The 20,959-nt window shown below is 48.5% G+C and overlaps 2 protein-coding genes across 3 annotated transcripts in view; one reads left to right on the top strand and one right to left on the bottom strand.

Moving 5' to 3' along the window:
• Window positions 1-20,959, top strand: part of NADSYN1 (NAD synthetase 1) — a 559,458-nt gene that overhangs the window by 224,448 nt on the left and 314,051 nt on the right. The window lies entirely within an intron of this gene.
• Window positions 1-20,959, bottom strand: part of SHANK2 (SH3 and multiple ankyrin repeat domains 2) — a 666,329-nt gene that overhangs the window by 556,779 nt on the left and 88,591 nt on the right. For both annotated transcript variants that reach the window (XM_050758103.1, XM_050758102.1), the window contains exon 4: window positions 3,220-3,423. In XM_050758103.1, coding sequence (XP_050614060.1) covers window positions 3,220-3,423 — 204 coding nt within the window. The remainder of the gene's footprint in view (window positions 1-3,219; window positions 3,424-20,959) is intronic.

Here is a 20,959-nt window from a genome sequence, read left to right as displayed (position 1 = left end):
CCACTCCCGGACGTCACCACTAACATTCACTAGATGACCGGGAATCTGGGGCTCAGAGAGCGTGGGTGGCTGGCTCGAGGTTGCACAGCTACAGGTACTGGGGCCAGATGCAGAGGCGGCTCCCAGATTCTCTGGTCTTCTCGCCCAGTTTTCCTGCTGTTATGGATATGATCAGCCCCTGAAATGAACTGCGTGGATTTATTCTTCCTGATCCATCACCTCCCACTGGAGTGTAAGGTCTGTGGGATCAGCACCTTGACTTTACTGTGCCTGAAGTATCTGATCCTTAGTTGGACCTCAATGACAATTTTTTTCCCAATGGATACCCATTTTACAGATAAGCAAACTGAGGCCAGGACCCATGAGTGATTTGCTCTAAACCACCCAACTTCCAAGTGGCATCTCATCTTTTTCTCCACCGAAACCCCTCCCCGAATCTGACACATGGTCCACACTGGGGATCCCAACAACCTCAGCCTCAACGTCACAACGGAACCGAGAAACATGCAGACGCAGCATCGCCTTAGTCCTGGGTGGACGTCCATGACATCTCGGGCTTCAGGGGAATCTCTAGTCACCGAGTGGAGAACCCACTGAGGCTGCTCAAGAGTCAGCTGCAATTACACACATGCAGCCTCTCGCTGTTGACTAAGCTAAAGTGAGTGCAATCACTGAACGATGCCAACATGCTGTGCAGGAGTAGAAATGACCCGTTTCCGGCTTCTCTTAACTGACATAACCCAACACATATACACTACAGGAAACGCTGCCTGTAAACTTGGGGCACAGCAAGCCCAGGTCAGAAAGGCAGAGACAAGGGTCATGCCTCATGTGGAAACGTGTCAGGGCTGCCCCATCTTATGGATCGGCCACTTCTGAAGGGAGGCCCAGGCGCTTGTGGCTGCTGACGGCAGCACAAAGAGCCCTGATCACCCGGACAGGAAGCGGAAGCAAAGCTGTGCTGTTGAGAACAGCTGGATGGCCACAGCCACCCTGTTACCCAAGGACTCAGAGATGAATTGGGGAATGGCATGGTTTGAATGTATGTCCCCTCCAAACCTCATGTTCAAATGTGATCCCTGGTGTTGGAGGTGGGGCCCGGTGGGAGGTCTTTGGGTCCTGGGGCGGATCCCTCCTGAAGGGCCTGGTGCACTCCCCAAGGTAGTAAATCAGTTCTCATTCTGTTAGTTCATGGGGGAGCCAGGAACTACTCCTCCCCTGCTCGCTCCTGCACCCGCTCTGGCCACCTAACACCTGCTCCTGCTTCACCTTCTGTCACGAGAACAAGCTCCCTGAGGCCTCGACGCCGAGCCGATGCTGGCACCACATTTTCTGTACAGCCTGCAGAACCGTGGGCCAATTAAACCTCTTTTCTCTCAGCCAGTCTCAGGTTTTTTTGCTGTTGTTTGTTTGTTTTTGTTTTTCAGACAGTTTCACTCTTTCAGACAGTTTACACAGAGTTTCAGGTTGGAGTGCAACGGTGCCATCTTGGCTCACTGCAACCTCCACCTCCAGAATTCCAGTGATTCTCCTGCCTCAGCCTCCCAAGTAGCTGGGATTACAGGTGCACATGACCACATCCAGCTAATTTCTGTATTTTTAGTAGAGATGGGGTTTCACCGTGTTGGCCAGGCTAATCTCAAACTCCTGACCTCAGGTGATCCACCCACCTTGGCTTCCCAAAGTACTGGGATTACAGGCGTGAGCCACCTCACCCAGACAGTTATTTCTTTATAGCAATGAAAGAAGACTACCGTGAGGAACACGATATAATTTAAAAATTCCTTCTGTGTCCCTGATTCCTGGCAGAGTTCCTAAAACCCTTGGAATGTCCTCGGTGATAAGAGTATCTCTGGAGCACTAATGAAATGACTCTCAACTCCCAGGCAGCTTCCAGGATGGGGACTGGTGGCCGGAAGGATCAGACCATGACTTGAGGGTCAGGATTCCCAGCCTCCCTGCTGACCAGCAGGATGGAATCGGATCACCATGGTCAGTGATTTCATCCTATGTAATGAAACTTCCATAAAAATCCCTCAACAACGGGGCCAGGAGGCTTCCGAGCTGACAAGCACATCCACATGCTGGGAGGGTGGCGCACCCCCAACTCCACAGGGACGGAAGCTCCTGCAGGCTGGGCCCTCCCGACCTCGCCCAGTGCACCTCTTCATCAGCTGTGTGTTTGTACACTTTGTAATAAGCCAGGGGTAGTAGTTAAAATGCCTTCTTAGGTTCTCTGAGCTACTCTAGCAAGTGATCGAACCCAAAAAGGGGGTGGTGGGAACCCCTAGTTCACAGCCAAATGGGACAGAAGTGTGGGTGGCCTGGGGACTTGACGTTTATGGAGGGCCGTCTTGTGGGACTGAGCCCTTAAACTTGTAGTTAGTGTCAGAACTGAATTAATTCTTGACATCCAGCTGGTGTCTGGATAGGTGGAGAAGGAGAACACACCATCCATTAGGCGCTGGGAGGGAAAAACGTAAAACCCCTCAGAGAAGCATGGGGAGCCCCGTTCTGCATGCTCAGGACCCACGGTCCTGGTTATGAAAGCCTGAATCAGACCTATGGTTTATTATTCACAGCAAGATTTCTCTCCACGGATTCTTTGAATCTGCAGTGAAAAAAAAATTATAAAAGTTGTATAACAGTGTGAGATTCACGGCAAAATCAGATGGAACCTTTTATTAGTCCATTTACACACTGCTATAAAGAAATACCTGAGACTGGGTAATTTATGAAGCAAAGAGGTTTAATTGACTCACAGTTCCATAGGGCTGCGGAGGCCCCAGGAACATTATAGTCACGGCAGAAGGTGAAGAGAAAGTAAGCACCTTCTTCACAAGGCAGCAGGAGAGAGACGAGCAAAGGAGGAACTTCCAGACACTTAGAATAAAACCATCAGATCTCGTGAGAACTCACACTCACCATCATGAGAACAGCATGGGAAGCCGCTATGATCCAACCACCTCCCTCCCTCAATACATGGGGATTACAGGTTCCTCCCTCAACACGTGGGGATGACAATTAGAGGTGAGATTTCGGTGGGGAACACAAGCCAAATGATGTCAAACCTCAAGACCCCAGATTGATTTTTAAATGTGAGGATAATTTCCCAACGCAAATGGAATTTGTCTCCCCCCACCACCGTGTCTCCCCCACCCACCACGGCATCCAGGCTGTGACACAAACACGGTCCATGCACCGTGGGCTGAAATATACCTCCAGGGAAGGAACGCCCTCGCCCACAGGCTGTGGGTACTCCCGCAGGAGCCGCTCCTCGTCCAGGAACTTGCCGTCGCGCCCGTTGCTGGCCGGCTGGAAAAGGCCGTAGTTCAGGACATCTTTCAAACTCTGGGTTAATGTACACAGGATCCGCTGCTTTGCAATCCACACCGTGGCGTCCGGGTTAAATCGAATGCATTTCTGCCAGGAAGGACAAAGACAGGTGGTGAGTGACGGAGGACGCTACCTGAGTCACCCACGTGGGGCACATGGTCACAGACGACAAAGCTGCTTCAACCCCTTCCCAACACTCCCTCTGAACAGTGAACCCACGACTTTTCACGTGGAAAAATAAAGCCTACTGGTTGCTGGGACAGAGACATTTGGTAAATATAGAAGGGAAAAAGGAAGGAACGAGACATTGGTCTCTTTGGCCTTGGTCTCACCACAGACTCAAATCTCCAGCACTGGCCGGGTGCAGTGGCTCACGCCTGTCATCCCAGCACTTTGGGAGGCCGAGGTGAGCAGATCACGAGGTCAGGAGTTCGAGACCATCCTGGCCAACATGGTGAAACCCCATCTCTGCTAAAAAAAAAAAAAACAAAAATTTGCTGGGCATGGTGGCACGTGCCTGTAATCCCAGCCACTCGAGAGGCTGAGGCAGGAGAATCACTTGAATCAGGGAGTCGGAGGTTACCGTGAGCCAAGATTGCGCTACTGCACTCCAGCCTGGCAACAAGACAAGACTCTGTCTCAAAAACAAAAAACAAAACAAAACAAACAAACAAAAAAATCTCTAGCCCTCACAGTGTCTTTTTTTTTTTTTTTTTTTTGAGACAGAGTCTCACTATGTCGCCCAGGCTGCAGTGCAGTGGCGCAATCTCAGTTCACTGCAAGCTCCGCCTCCCGAGTTCATGCCATTCTCCTGCCTCAGCCTTCCAGTAGCTGGGACTACAGGCGCCTGCCACCATGCCCGGCTAATTTTTTGTATTTTTAGTAGAGACGGGGTTTCACCATGTTAGCCAGGATGGTCTCGATCTCCTGACCTTGTGATCTGCCTGCTGGGCCTCCCAGAGTGCTGGGATTACAGGTGTGAGCCACCACGCCCGGCCCTCACAGTGTCTTTTTGGTCATCGATGACCACCTGTCGCCTCAGGGCACTCTCTCACTTGCATGGCACTTCTCAAACTCCAGCAGTTTGAAAAACACAGGTTACAGACCCCGCTTATCTCTCCCTAACAGAATGTCTAATTCCGCAGGTCTGGGTGGTGCCCGAGAACCTACATCTCAGACAAATCCCAAGGCACTAGTGCTGTGCCGTCCTGGGGAACACACATTCAGAACCACAGCCCGCGCATATTACAACGTGACTTAATTTTGACATGGATTGTTCTTTAGCATTTCAGATTCGGTGGGAGCCTTGTCTTAGAACTGCGCTGACGAGAAAGTTTTCATACTACCCACGCTGACTCTGAACAGAAAAGCTTTAAAAACACAGTCATCACCTCTCCCAAAGGACACAGGAAAGCAATTACGGAAAAACGATTTGACGGAAAATCAAATCAGTTGCCACGAGAGTTCATTTTTGCAAAGTTAAATAGTGTCAACAGGGCCTGCAAACCAATCACAACACTTCAAACACACAATGGCACCTCTGAGAACTGAAATAACAGCAACTCGGTCGCGTTCCCAGGTCCCCTCTGTGAGGTTCACCAGTGAGCCAGGAAAAGCAAAGGCCAGGCAAATCCACTTCTAACCATGACTTCTAATTTCTGTTGAATTAAAATTATATTCTACTGAATAGCTGTCAGCAGGGGCTCAGTAATTCCCTTTGTCACTGTCAACATGTTCAGAACGAAAGGAGGTTTGATCGACTATGAGGCTCAAACCAATTCTCTATCTGGGGATTTGTGGGTTTGTGCTCAAGAAAGCAAAAGGCCCTACCATCTTCCCAAGACAGCCCGAGGGTAAGTTCCTCATTGCTGGGAAAATGATCCTGGGACTGCCAACAGGAGCCTGGGGTCAGTGGGCGGCCAGAGTCCTCCCTGCCAGGAAACCTGACACCCTCTGCACAAAAGCTCCTGTTTCTCCCTTCCAAGGTCAAAGGCTGAGCTCACATGTGGCTCTCAAAGCTCCCCCCACCACCCCCACCGAGGGCTGTGAGGCTGGATGGGGGCAGCTGTTTATTCCAGAAAGATTTCCAGACCCACACCCTCCCCTATCCTTGGCTGAGCAAGGACTCTCTGGAAACTCCTGGCACAAGAAACAAACTGTATCAGGTGTGACCAGGCCAGGCCGCTCACTACTCACCCTTCTGTCTCAGGAATCATTCTGGGCCCCTCTAATTCAAGCTCCAACGTCCACAGAGCCCATGGCTACCACGTCCATAGAGCCCATGGCTCCTTTTCTGACACCTGCAGAGAAGATTCAGCCAAGGGGCAACTCCTTGGAGGAGCACAGGGCTCCAAATTGCCTCTCAGGGGACTTCTGTGCCACTGCAGGTGATTGCAAAGATAGGTATCCACCATCATTTGTGGACAGGGCAGGGACGCTGTGTCTGTGCAGCACGGGGGCCAACCCCACAAAACAAGAACCATCTGCTCCAGAAAATGCTAAGAGCACTGCCTTGAGAATCATCTAGAAGGAGCAAGAGCTCAAAGGTCGGAAAGCCTGGGTTTGCAACCCAGTGGCGCACACCAACCTTGATTCCTAGGGAAACCCACCCACCCAGCAGTCCTCCAATTCCCCCATGAAAATCAAAGCCACTACTTAACTTCAGGGCTGCTGTGAGGATCAAACGGAATATAAAAAAGACATGTTGTTATGGGCTGAACTGTGCCCCTCTAAATAAATGTTGAGGTCCTAACACCCATACCCTATGAATGTGATTTATTTGGGAATAGGATCTTTGCAGATGTAATCGAGTTAAGATAAGGTCATACAGGAGCAGGGTGGGCCCTATTGCAATAACTGTGTCCTTAAAAAGCAAGAAAATCTGGATATTAGTCCTCTGTCAGATGAGTAGATTGCAAAAATTTTCTCCCATTCTATAGGTTGCTTGTTCACTCTGATGGTAGTTTCTTTTGCTGTGCAGAAGCTCTTTAATTAGATCCCATTTGTCTATTTTAGCTTTTGTTGCCATTGCTTTTGGTGTTTTAGTCATGAAGTTCTTGCCCATGACTATGTCCTGAATAGTATTGTCTAGGTTTTTTTCTAGGGTTTTTATGGTTTTAGGTCTAACATTTAAGTCTTTAATCCATCTTGAATTAATTTTTATATAAGGTGTAAGGAAGGGATCCAGTTTCTTCTACAAAGAACTTAAACAAATTTACAAGAAAAAATCAAACACTACCATCAAAAAGTAGGCAAGGGATATGAACAGACACTTTTCAAAAGAAGACATTTTTGCAACCAACAGACACATGAAAAAATGCTCATCATCACTGGTCATCAGAGAAATGCAAATCAAAACTACAATGAGATACCATCTCAACCAGTGAGAACAGTGATCATTAAAAAGTCAGGAAACAACAGTTGCTGGAGAGGATATGGAGAAATAGGAACACTTTTACACATTGGTGGGAGTGAAACTAGTTCAACCATTGTGGAAGACAGTGTGGCGATTCCTCAAGGATCTAGAATTAGAAATACCATTTGACCCAGCCATCCCATTACTGGGGATATACCCAAAGGATTATAAATCATGCCACTATAAAGACACATGCACACATATGTTTATTGCGGCACTATTCACAATAGCAAACACTTGGAACCAACCCAAATGTCCGTCAATGATAGACTGGATTAAGAAAATGTGGCATGCATACACCATGGAATACTATGCAGCCATAAAAAAGATGAGTTCATGTCCTTTGTAGGGACATGGATGAAGCTGGAAACCATCATTCTGAGCAAACTATTGCAAGGACAGAAAACCAAACACCACATGTTCTCACTCATAGGTGGGAATTGAACAATGAGATCACTTGGACACAGGGCGGGGAACATCACACACGAGGGCCTGGCATGGGGTGGGAGACTGGGGGAGGGATAGCATTAAGAGAAATACCTAATGTAAATGACGAGTTAATGGGTGCAGCAAACCAACAGGGCACATGTATACACATGTAACAAACCTGCACATTGTGCACATGTACCCTAGAACTTAAAGTGTAATAAAAAGAAAAGTGAGAAAATCTGGACACAGCATCACACACACAGGGAGATGACCATGTGAATGGGAAGGCAGAGACCGGTGTGTTGCATCTGCAAACCCAGCAATGCTGATTGCTGGTAAGCCCCCAGCAGCCAGGGTAGAGGTAGAGAATCTGGGACAGATTCTCCCTCAAGCCTCAGAAGGAACCAACCCTGCCTATCCCTTAACCTTGGCCTTCCAGCCTCCAGAATGTGAGACAACACATGTCTGTTATTTAAGCCACCAGTCTGTGGTTGGTTATGGCAGGCATGGGAACTCATAAACGTGTGAATCACCTGCCACTAATTGTGGCAGCAAAAAACAAAACAAAACAAAACAACAGCAGCACCATCATCTCTGAGAGCGGAACTCAGCAGGTCAAGCCTTCCCAGCTCCCAGGGAACTCTCCTCCCTCCATATGTGATGGGAGCTGCCCGCATGTTCACACCAGCTCTGGGCAAGCCCACAAGGTCAGAATACACTTTGGATGAATCCTGCTTCAACTCTTCACTTACCCGTCATTGACTCACTGCCTAATCAGGCAAACCCCAGGTCTGAGAGCAGGCCTGACACAGTACAGGTGACTGACACTGGCTGAATGGATGATATGGGAGCCACGAAGACAATAAATAAGAAGCAAACCAGCCTGAAGCCACCATCTGTAGCAGGGAAAGACACCCACTCAACTGTCATACGATATGGAAAAGGTAAAAATTCATGCTAACACAAGCTCCCTTGAGGACCCAGAGGAAGGAGTAAGTGACGCTGCTTGGTAAGGAGTGCACATCCTAGGCTGCTGCCCAGGAACACAGAGGGATATGCGAGTGTGGGGTAGGACTTACAGGTTGAGGGCCCAGCATAAGAAGAGGGAGGGAAGCAAAGGTGGAACAGTGATGTGTCTGGCAGGCAGATGGCATAAGACAGTTTCTGCCTTAAGTGACCCTTCCTGGTCCCACTGTTACCAATGTGAGCCTTGGTCATGTCAAGTTCTCCTTGAGGAGAACAGTATCTGATTCCGGTCTCCCACAGCCCTGTGAGGTGGCTATTCCTTTATAATTTGTTAGAGACATTCTGAGCGAGTGAGTGATTTGTCAGATGACTCACAGATAGTACAGAAAGGATGGCAAAGACAACAGTGTGTAAGGAGTCCCAACCCTGGCCAACTCCTCTAAAGGATTGCTGGAGGAAACACCTATCTTCTCCTTGAGCTTCTATCTTCCGTGCGCAGGGTCCTATACCAGCACCAGGACAGCAGTGGGTGAGAGAACATGAAGATGACCAAGATGGGCTCTTGCCCCTTAAAGAGTTCAGTGTCTACAGGGAGGGGATGATGATGATGGTGATGATGAGGGTGGCTGTAATGGTGATGATGGTGGTGGTGATAATGATGGTGGTGGTAGTGGTGACAGTGATAGTGATGAGGGTGATGGGGGGATGATGGTGATGGTGGTGATAATGGTGATGACGGAGATAATTGGTGATGGCAATAGTGATCATGATGGTGATGATGATGATGGTGATAATGGTTATAATGATGGTATTATGATAGCGATGATGGTGATGATGGTGACGGTGATGATGGTGGTGGTGATGATAGTGATGGTGATAATGGTGATAATGATGGTATGATGATAGTGATAATGGTGATGATGTTGGTGATGGAGATGGTAGTGGTGATGACAGTGGTGATGATGGTGATGGTAATGATGGTGGTGATGATGGTGATGGTGATAATGGTGATAACGATGGCGGTGATGATAATGGTGATGGTAGTGGTGATGAGGATGGTGGTGATGATGGTGATGGTGTCAATAAGGGTGATAATGATGGTATTATGATAGTGATGATGGTGATGGTGATGATAATGATGGTATGATGACAGTGATAATGGTGATGATGTTGGTGATGGGGATGGTAGTGGTGATTATGAGGATGGTGGTGATGATGGTGATGGTGATAATGATGGTATTATGATAGTGATGATGGTGATAACGATGGTGGTAATAATGGTGATGGTGGTGATTATGAGGATGGTGGTGATGGTGATGGTGATAATAATGGTGATAATGATGGTATTATGATAGTGATGATGGTGATGGAGGTGATGGTAATGATGATGGTGATGGTGATGATAATGGTGATAATGATGGTATGATGATAGTGATAATGGTGATTATGTTGGTGATGGGGATGGTAGTGATGATGGTGATGGTGACAATGATGATGACAGTGGTGATTATGATGATGATGGTAGTAGTGGTGATAATGAAGATGATGGTGATGACAGTTATAATGATGATAACCACGACACAGTGATGATTACCATGTATTGACTCCTAATAAGCCAGAAATTCTGCTAACCGTATTCACCTTCACCACAACCCTAAGTGGATATTATCATTACTGTTTGTATAATATTATTATTACTGTTTATATAATAATAATATTATTATTCTCACTGTTTATATAACAATATTATTATTCTTCTCATTCTCTAGATAAAGAAGCTGAGCCTTAGAGACTTCAAGTAACTACACTTTGCAAGGTCATACTCCTAGAAAGCAGTAGAGGTTTGATTTAAACCCAAGTCAAATCTCCCCATCTCCCAAGTGCTTGCTGTTCAAGTGATAGATTATGTTCCTCTCTACACACACCCACTGCCAATCTTAGTGCAGGCAAAACATAAATTAGAGCCATATCCTGTTCTATTTCACTTTGCTTTATTAAGCTTCATAGAGAATGTGTTTTTGCAAATTGGAAGTTTGTGGCAACTCTGCAACGAGAAAATCTATCGGCGTGATTTCTCCAATAGCACGTGCTCCCTTCATATCTCTGTGTCACATTTGGGTAATTCTTGCACTATGTCAAATTTTTCATAATTATTATATCTGTTAGGATGATCTGTGGTCAGTGATCTTTGATGTTACTATTGTCATTGTTCTGGGGTTTCATGAACCACACCCATATAAGATAGGAAACTTAATAAAAGTTCTGTGTGTTCTGACTGTTCCAACGACCAGCTATTTTCTCACCTCTCTCCCTCTCCTTGGGCCTCCCTATGCCCCGAGACAGAATAGTATTGAAATTAGGTCAAGTAATAACCCTACAGTGGCCCCTACGTGTCCGAGTGAAAGGAAGAGTCACACATCTCTCATTTTAAATCAAAAGCGAGAAATGATTAAGCTTCGCAAGGAAGGCATGTTGAAAGCTGAGTCAGGCCAAAAGTGAGGCCTCCTGCACCAAAGAGTAAGCCAACATGTGAATGCAAACAAAATGTTCCTGAAGGAAACGAGGAGGGCCACTCCAGTGAGCACGCAAATGGTAAGTGAAACAGGTCTTAGTGCTGAAAGGGAGAAGGTTGGAGTCGTCAAACTTTGATGATCAAGATAGTCACGATATTCATTTAAACCAAAGCCTAATCCAGAGCAAGGCCCTGACTCTCTTCAATTCTATGAAGGTTGAGAACGGTGAGGAAGCTGCAGGAGAAAGGCTGGAAACCAGAAGAGGTTTATTCACGAGGTTTAAGGAAAGACGCCATCTCCATAACAGAAAGTGCAAGGTGAAGCAGCAAGTGCTGATGGAGAAGCTGCGGCAAGTTCTCCAGAAGATCTCGCTGAGATCATTGATGAAGGTGGCTACACTAAACAGATTTTCAATGTAGACAAGAAAGTCTTCTATTGAAAGAAGATGGCATCTAGGACTTTCATAGCTAGAGACAAGAAGTCAATGTCTGGCTTAAAAGCTTCAAAGGACAAGCTGTCTTGTTAGGGGCTAATGCAGCTGGTGACTTTAGGTTGAAGCCTATGCTAATATATCCTTCAAAAAAACCTAGGGCCCTTAAGAATGATGCTAAATCAACCTACCGAGAGTGGCGGCTCACATCTGTAATCCCAGCACTTTGGGAGGCTGAGGTGGGCAGATCATGAGGTCAAGAGATAGAGACCAGCATGGCCAACGTGGTGGAACCCCGTCTCTACTAAAAATACAAAAATTAGCTGGGTATAGTGGCAGGCACCTGTAGCCCCAGCTACTCAGGAGGCTGAGGCAGGAGAATCGCTTGAACCCAGGAGCCAGAGGTTCCAGTGAGCCGAGATCACGCCACTGCGCTCCAGCCTGGTGACAGAGAGAGACCCCATCTCAAAGAAAAAAAAAAAGAATTATGCTAAATCAACTCTATCTGTGCTCTATAAATGGAACAACAAAGCCTGGATGACAGCACATCTGTTTACAGCACGTTACTGAATATTGTAAGCCCACTGTTGGTACCTAATGCTCAGAAAAAGAGATTGTTTTCCAAATATTACCGCTCCTTGACAATGCATCTGGTCACTCAAGAGCTCTGATGGAGACGCACAAGGAGATAAATGTTTTCATGCCTGCATACACAATATCAACTCTGCAGTCCATGGATTAAGGAGTAATTTCGACTTTCAAGTCTTATTATTTAACAATATATCTTGTAAGACTATAGCTGCCATAGATTCCTCAGATGGAGCATTCCAGATGCCATTAAGAATATTCATATGTGTCATAAGAGGAGGTGAAAATGTCAACATTAAGTTGGGAAGAAGTTGATTCCAACTCTCACAAATGGTTTTTTTTTTTTTTTTTTTTTTTTTTTTTTTTTTTGAGATGGAGTCTCACTCTGTCGCCCAGGCTGGAGTGCAGTGGCATGATCTCGGCTCACCACAACCTCTGCCTCCCAGGTTCAACTGATTCTCCTGCCTCAGCCTCCTGAGTAGCTAGCTGGGACTATAGGTGCCCGCCACCACACCTGACCAATTTTTTGTATTTTTAGTAGAGACAGGGTTTCACCATTAGCCAGGATGGTCTCGATCTCCTGACCTCACGATCCACCCGCCTCAGCCTCCCAAAGTGCTGGGATTACAGGCGTGAGCCACCGCTCTCAGCAAAGAATATTCATGATTCATAAAAGGAGGTGAAAATATCAACATTAAGTTTGGAAGAAGTTGATTCCAATCCTCATGGATGACTTTGAGGGGTTCAAGCCTTCAGTGGAGGAAGGAACTACTGCAGGTGTGGTGGCAACAGCAGGAGAACTGGAGTTAGAAGTCGGGCTGAAGATGAGACTGAATTGCTGCAGTCTCATGATAAAACTTGAATGGATGAGGAGCTGCCTCTTTGGGATGAGCAGAGGAAGTGGTTTCTCGAGATGGAATCTACTCCTGGTGAAGATGCTGTGAACACTGTTGAAATGACCACACACAATCTAGAATATTCCATAAACTCAGTGGACAAAGCAGTGCAGGGTTTGAGAAGATTTCACCCAATTTTGAAATAAGTTTTACTGTGGGTAAAATGCTATCAAACAGCATTGCATGCTACAGAGAAGTCTTTCGTGAGTCAATTAATGCAGCAAACTTCTTTGCTGTCTTATTTTACGGAATTACCATAGCCACCCCAACCTTCAGCAACCACCACTCTGATCAGTCGGCAGCCATCAACAGGAGGCAAGACATTCCACCAGCAAAAAGATTACAGGCCACTGAAGATGCAGGTGACTCTAAGTATTTTTAACAATAAAGTATTTTTTAATTAAGGTATATACATTGCTTTTTTAGACATGATGCTATTACACACTTAATAAACTAGAGTGTAGATAAAACTTTTACATGCACTGGGAAACCAACAAATGTGTGTGCCTCATTTTATTGCAAGATTCATTTTATTGCAGTGGTCCGGAACCAGACTCATTATCTCTAAGATATGCCTGTTACGTGAGTCATTGAGAATACTGAAGAGGATGTTGATGTTCAGGTCATTTCTGGATCCGAAGAAATACTCCTTTTGTTCAGACTTACCAGGCTGCATACAACCCCACGCCCCAGCCTCTGGTGGACCAGCCATCCTCTCTGTGTCTGCCAGCTGGAGCCGCACTCATCCTTTCCACCGGGGCCGAGGTCTCACGGTGCCATCCATCCCCCTGGCCTCCTGCAGGCTGAGTTGACCACTGGGCATCCTGGGTGGGAACACAGGGAGCTGCTCCAACTGCCCGTGGCCCTCAGGCCAGCTGACCAATCCTGCTCCCTTTCCTGTCCAGCCCGTGAGTCTCGGCCTCTTCACCCTGCATTTCCTGCCTCCCAGGAAGGGGGGAGCAGTGCTGAGTTTCATATTTTGCCTTAGGATGTTTCTCCTCGCTCTCTCCTAACCGGCAGGCAGGAGTCGGTCCCTCTGTCACTCAATCTCCTGAAGGCTGTGATGTCCAGATCCTTCTGAAACCTGCCACGTGCCTGGCCCAAGCGGCTCAAGACACAGAAAGCCTGCAAGTGGATGGAACGAGATCTCCGAGACCCAAATCAGGCTTCTCCTTTATCTCCAGAAAGGCAGTGCATACAGCGTGAGACCCGGGCGGTGATGGAGTGGAACAGGGCTGACACGGTCAGGAGCTGTAGAGGAGGAGTCTGTGGCTGACACCAGTCTTGCGATGATGTACACACCGATCCTCGGAAGTTCTCGGGGCTTCTTCGAGCCAGCCTCAGTTCTCCCTAAGTTCCCTTCATACCACAAAGGCCCTCAGCCACAAAAGGGAGCTATGTTTTAGCACAGATGAACCACCTACATCTTCCTGTCCCTCCTACTCCTCCCCATCTCTCTCCCCCCCAACATCTGTCTCAGCACCACTCCAACATCCAGCCAGTTAAGTGCTCCTCCCTGCCCTAGCCCAAGCTGCCTGAGGACAGGGGTTTCTGGTTTTTTTTTTTTTTGAGATGGAGTCTGACTCTTTCACCAGGCTGAAGTGTAGTAGCGCAATCTCAGCTCACTGCAACCTCCGTCTCCTGGGTTCAAGCAATTCTCCTGCCTCAGCTTCCGGAGTAGCTGGGACTATGGGCACCTGCCACCACGCCCAGCTAATTTTTGTATTTTTAGTAGAGACAGGGTTTCACCAAGTTGGTCAAGATGGTCTCGATCTCTTAACCTCATGATCCATCTGCCTCGGCCTCCCAAAGTGCCGGGATTATAGGCATGAGCCACTGTGCCCGGCCATTTCTGTCTTTTTCTTTGCATAACCAAACCACAGCTTGTAAACGTGGATGGCATTGAACGGCACTGGATCAACATTCCAGACATGGAATACTCCTGGGTGATATCATCCAACAGTCAAGAAAGGTCTGGACTTCACATCGGGACTGATGGAAGTTTCTGCCTACTGAGCCTTGCTTGTACTCAGTGGACTGTGCAGACTGTTAACTACAGCCATGACCCTGCAAGTGGAGGCTACGACACCGAGGTCTGCAGAACTATATGTCACAGAGCTAGGGTTGGCCATGCTGTTGAACAGAATGACACACCTACACCCCTCTTAGTACAGTTCATGGTCAAGCTCCAATCAAAACCAAAGAGCAGGCTAGGCAACATAGAGAAACAGTCTCTACCAAAAAATAAAAAGTTTAAAAAATGAGCCAGGCATGGTGGTACGTGTCTGTAGCCCCAGCTACTCTGGAGGCTGAGATAGAAAGGTCCCTTGAGCTGGGAGGTTGAGTCTGCAGTGAACTATGATTGCATCGCTGCATTCCAGCCTGGGTGACAGAGCAAGACCCTGACTCAAAACAAAAAAAAAGAAAAAAACGGAGAAAGTGAGGGAAAGCCACTCACACTTGGTTCACATGAGTTACAAGTATTCTGCAAGGTGAGAGACTAAGAACTGAGACTACACAACTGTGGGCAGAATGCGGTCACTGGAGACAGGCAGAGGCAGCTGTGTTTGTCCTGAGTCTGCCACTTATGCTGAGTTATGAGTCACTCGGGCTGCCATGGCAAAAAGTACCACAGACCAGGCTGCTTAAACCACCGACATTTATTGTCTCCCATTCTGGAAGCTGTAAGTCTGAGATCAAGATGTCTGCAGGGCTGGTTCCTCCGGAGGCCTCTCTTCCTGGCTTGCAGACGGCCGCCTTCTCTCTGTGTCCTCAGGTGGTTGTCCCTCTGTGTGTGTCTCTGTCCCCACCTCCTCTTCTCATAAGGACTCTACTCCGATGGGATCAGGGCCCACTCTTAACAACTTCATTTAACTTGATTGCCTCCGTAAAGACCCAATCTCCAAATAAAGTCTCATTCTGAGGTCCTGGGTTACGACTTCATTCGATACAGGAATTTTAGTGGGGGACAGACTTAGCCCACAGCACTGAACGACCATGGGCGAGTCTCTGCAACCCACTGAGGGCCACCACCTGCCTGTGGGGGGACACATCTGCACTGATGAGTAAGACACGTAAACAATGGTGGATCAGCAAACCCGCGCCGAAAAGTGTCTGGCCTGCAGGGGTCAGAGGAGCTTCCTGGGCCAGGCTGTTTTGATTTATAGCAACGTAGCAAGAGAGTTTCCTGTGAGAGACTAAATTGCTTTCCAAATCTGTTTTGGGTCCTGTAAAATGGCGACGATGACAGCTGATTTTGGAAGACAGTAGTGAGGGCGAGAGAGTGTCTTGACAAAGCTTGAGAAAATGGTAAATATTATACCATATAAAATAGGTCTTACTGCCGTGGGTTATCTGAAGGCTGTGGAAAGGGCCATCTACAACACGAGGCTCGGATTACACAGATGGATTCAGGGACCTCCACCTCTACGGCATCTGCTAATTCACCTTTCTCAGGTGAGACTTACATCCACCTTCCTCTTGACTTCTACCCAACCAGCCCAGGAAAAGCCAAGAGAATAAGGGGGAGGAAATGCCAGGGCATCTCAGGTCGTGGCCCCACGGGGACATTCCCTATTCAGGATCTGGAGCTAGAAACGCAGACACCCGGAACAGTCAAGATGCCAGCTCTGCAAACGCATGTAAGCAGCGTTCGGCAAGAACTCAGGAAAGCCAGAAAGAAATCCAAGTTTCTGAGCACACCGTTCATTACGAGGAAGCGCATTTCACATTCAGACGTTCCTCTGCCGTGATGCTTTCTGTCATCATCAATTTCTGCATGATGCATTTTCAAGGGCCCATGATAAACACAAGCTTGGCAGGAGCCATAGAAAGGTGCACGCAGCGTCTTCGGGCCTTTGATAGCTGTTCACGTGCAGTCTGTGTACCTGCACGCCTCTGACAAACAACCAATGTCATGGTCACCCCAAACTCCAATTGGTTTATTCCCAAATGCAATTATCCAAATGAGATAATACTTCTTACTGTGGACAGAGGCCCACTGGGCTGGTACTCGTGGTGGCAAACACTAAGACCCTCGCACGGGTAACACACGAAGCTGAAATCAGAGATGTCAATGGAACAGGGAAATACGGGGTGACCTTGACTCAGAAAGACGGCCTGGTCAGGGGGTGCTGAGGTCCAAGGGTCAGGCTTAGTGTTTCTGCATGTTTAAATGCCAATAAAGGGTAACGCAGCTGTGGATTTGTTTTTCCAATTAGAACATTTTTCACACAGTGAAAGCTTCATGGCAGCCGCTGGATGCTGTGGCGAAGTGGCGGGCACACTATATCTCTGGGTGATTAGTAAAGAGATTGCCTGTCTGTCTCTGCTATTGTCAAGGGGATGCTAAACTGGGAGACACTGCTTGGTTCTGCCAGCAGTCCATGGACTCCTTGGGGGTGACTTAATCTTCCTCTTTCCATAGCCATGATTTCAGGCAGAGCCATCGTAAAGCAGAGACCAGATGCTGGCCAGAGAAATCCCATTAGGAACAGTAAATTGAAGTGAAGTAACAGGCAGCCATGGAGGGGAGTTATAATTAAAAAGTCCTGACTGCAGACACAAAACACTTACTATGCACCCACAGCCTGGCTCGTCGGTGCGTTAAACACATCATCTCTTCCTTATGTTCTCCAGGAGGCGGCATTAGCACCCCCATGCCCAAAGAGGAATGCTCCAAAATGCCAGATCGTTCCCAGAACCACACAGCTGCAAGAGGAGGAGCGGGGATTAAGGGGGTCCCCGAGGCTGAGCTAATGAGTTCAACTCGATCCCGGCAGCACACAGACGAAGCTGTGAGTCAGGAAGATTAAGCCAGCAGGAGGTCAGAAAGTAGATTAAAGACGAGGCCACAGAGGCTGCTGCGGCTGCTGCTGGGATGCAGATGCTGCTCAGAAGCTGTGATGTGGGAGGTCTCGTCTGCCCAGAAGGGAGGGCAGCGAGGGAAGGGTGGAGGCTGGCAGGGAGGCAGAGTCAGAGCCAGGCTGGAGGAATCGCCCAGGTCCAACCTCAGAGCAAAGATGCTGGAAAAAAGCCCCACCCTTGGATTTAACACAGAAAAGTAAAAACTGATGATCTGCGGCCCTGGTATTGCCACCCTCTGGATAAGCCTTACCAGATTGGGATGGCAGCAAAGAGAGGATGGCTACTCCTCACCAGCACGGCCTCAAACTACAATACTCCCCCCCCAGTGTGGGATTTACAGAGCTTTGCTACAGAACGTGTAGTAATTCCAGACCAAAGCCACTTTTCCCATACATTATTTTCTCCATGAGATTTAAGTAGGTATTAATTCTAAGCTGAGGCAGAAGAGCACCTCAAGTCAGACGTTTTCCGTGCAGGCTACGGAGACCCCTGCAAACTGGGGCAATCTCTCCCACATACAAAGCACGAACCCAATACGTAACAGAGGAAGGGTCCACATACAGTCCTTACAATATTTGCTTTAAATGATGTGTAAGAAAATAAAGTCTTTCTCTGTCTTTATCGAGGGTGCCCTGTGACATGAATGATAACCAATATAATCAAGGCTTGACTTTCCATGGTAACTTCCATTGGAGAGCCCCAGGGCCTTCCCTTTTGTTTTAAACAATTTGTAACACACCAATTTCTTGATTAAAATAGTCAAGTGTAAACCACTCCTCTTAAGGACACGGAGGCTAGTTTTCATTGCTGTATTACAGAGACATTGGAGGCAGAGGGAAGGCTGAGGGGCTGGGGAGCGGCACTCTCTTTGGTCTTAGCAACCAGTTAATGAAACCACAAAGGAAATCAGATTCCATGCCTTCCACCTCCCCAAGAGGTAATCCAAATGCATACTACAAAGGACATGGCAGGGCTACTCAAAGAGGAGACCAAAGATCCTAACCGTTTATTTCTATAATCAAGATAATGGACAGACGGGTGAATGAGTGGATGGAGGGAGTGAGGGAGGGGTGAGGTGGGTAGGAGGATGAGTGGATGGGTGGCTGGGTAGGTGGGTGGCTGGGTGGATGCATGGATGCATGGATGCATGGATGGATGGATGGATGGATGGATGGATGGATGGATGGATGGATGAATGGGTGGGTGGGTGGATGGGTGGGTGGATGGGTGGATGGGTGGATGGCTGGCTGGCTGGCTGGCTGGGTAGGTGGGTGGCTGGGTAGGTGCATGGATGGATGGATGGACGGACGGACGGACGGACACGGACGGACGGACGGTCGGTCGGACGGACAGATGGTCGGACGGTCGGACGGACGGACACGGACGGACATGGACGGACGGACACGGATGGACACGGACGGACGGACGGATGGATGGATGGATGGGTGGGTAGGTGGGTGGATGGATGGGTAGGTGGGTAAGTGGGTAGGTGGGTGGCTGGGTAGGTGCACGGATGGATGGATGGATGGATGGATGGATGGATGGATGGATGGATGGATGGATGGATGGATGGATGGATGGATGGGTGGATGGGTGGATGGGTGGGTGGGTGGGTGGGTGGGTGGGTGGGTGGGTAGTGCACGGATGGATGGATGGATGGGTGGATGGATGGGTGGATGGATGGGTGGGTGGATGGATGGGTGGATGGATGGGTGGGTGGGTGGAGGCCAAGGAGCCCTCCTGCCACCTACTCCCCAGCAGGTTCAGGTGTTGAATAGAACACAGCAGAAGGTAAATCTGACCAGAACCGGCTTTCTACCTGGAAAAATCCACCTGAAGGAGTCAAGAACAAACCTTCCTGAAGTGGAATTAAGAGGCTACCATTCAGGATCACGGCCACCCAAGCCGCCAATCTCCCAGACACACGGACTCCATCAACTCCTAGTAGACGACACCCAGCTCTCACCTCGCAGGGGCCAGGAACAAGGAGTCAGACACACACACAGCAAAGCATCCAAACACGGCTTCTGACGCTAATGAACCACACCCCTGCACCAGCCGTCCAGAGCCCCCTCTCACAATGGGCAGGCGCCTCATGGTCTCTGAGGATGAGGAGCCAGCCCCAGGTACAGGAGGGGAAGATAGGCTCAGACGTTGCCAGGACAGGTAGAGTCCTGCCAATATTCAAAAGCAGAGGAATCCTCAAATACAAGATGCAAATGCAGTAATTATGTGCCTGTGACCAAAAAGAAGGGATTAAATCCTGAAGGAGGAGGTGGTGAAACCTCCTTGCTCCTGGGGTTCTATTTTAATCCACAATAATAAGCAGGCAGGCCAAGGTCACTTTGGAATCAAGCATATCCACCTGGGCGTGGTGGTTCATGCCTGTAATCCCAGCACTTTGGGAGGCTGAGATGGGAGGATCACTTGAGCCCAGGAGTTCGAAACCTCTCTGGACAATATAGTGAGACCCTGTCTCTACTAAAAAGAAAAAAAAAATTCCCAGTGTGGTGGTGTGCACCTGAGAAGCTGAGGCAGGAGGATCCCTTGAGCCAAGGGTGCAGTGAGTCATGACTGCACCACTGAACTCCAGCCTGAGTGACAGAGCAAGACCCTATCTCAAAAAGAAGAAAGAAAAGAAAAGAAAAGAAAGAGAAAAATCTGAGAGTCCATTTGGAAGCAGCAGATAGACGAGAGGACATCCCTGTTAGCAGGTGTGTGCCACAGGGTGAGGCAGCACAGGGGGAATGAGAGGGCAAGGGCCTCCCAGCATGGCAAAGGTATGAATGAGCATTGAGTGACTGTACGGGTGGGGAGAGAGGGAGGACGGGTGAGTGACAATGTGTGGTCTTTGAGGGGGTCAGGATGGCAGTGCAAATGCTTTTTCCTAAATGAAGTACCCCACTTGAAGATGCATGTGCTTTATAAATGGAAGCACTGACTCAAGCACAGAACGGGACACTCGTTTTCCCAAAGCGTCTGCCGGGAGGTGGGCCAGGTCGCAGAGCTCGGCCCTCAGAGTGACAGCTGAGCTACTCGGTGCCAGTCCTTGGGGAGAGGCAGATGTGGGGCCGACGTACACACCCCAGGAGAGCCCGAGAAAGGCCACTGCAGCCCCATTCTATTTTCTTCTCTGCTGTCCTTGCAACATGGCATTCACTGTGGATTAAAAGAGAAACCGCTTCGGGCCATAGGGCCAGTTTTCTTCCCTCTTCCTCATTCACGCTCCCCCAGAAATAACAGAGCTCACCGTAGTTTGTACTGATTTTGGCACATGCCACTTGTATAAAAGGCCACGCTGAATGTCCGGTGCCAGCACTCCACTACAGCGCATTTCAGAGGATGCAGAGATGCTGCTCTCCCTGTGCCCAGAGCCCACCCCACCACTCCCTGCGTGGCCTGGGAAGTCCGCCCACACAAGATTATTCAAGTGAGGGCTCCGGTTGTGCCTGAAGCGTCATGGGCACTGCTAGAGGCTCTCACTCAATGACTTAAAGCTTCAGTCCCACTGGAGGGTGAG

This window comes from Macaca thibetana, chromosome 14, assembly GCF_024542745.1.
Source record: "Macaca thibetana thibetana isolate TM-01 chromosome 14, ASM2454274v1, whole genome shotgun sequence".
NCBI classification, from domain to species: domain Eukaryota; kingdom Metazoa; phylum Chordata; class Mammalia; order Primates; family Cercopithecidae; genus Macaca; species Macaca thibetana.
This window is presented reverse-complemented; position numbering and strand designations above follow the sequence as displayed.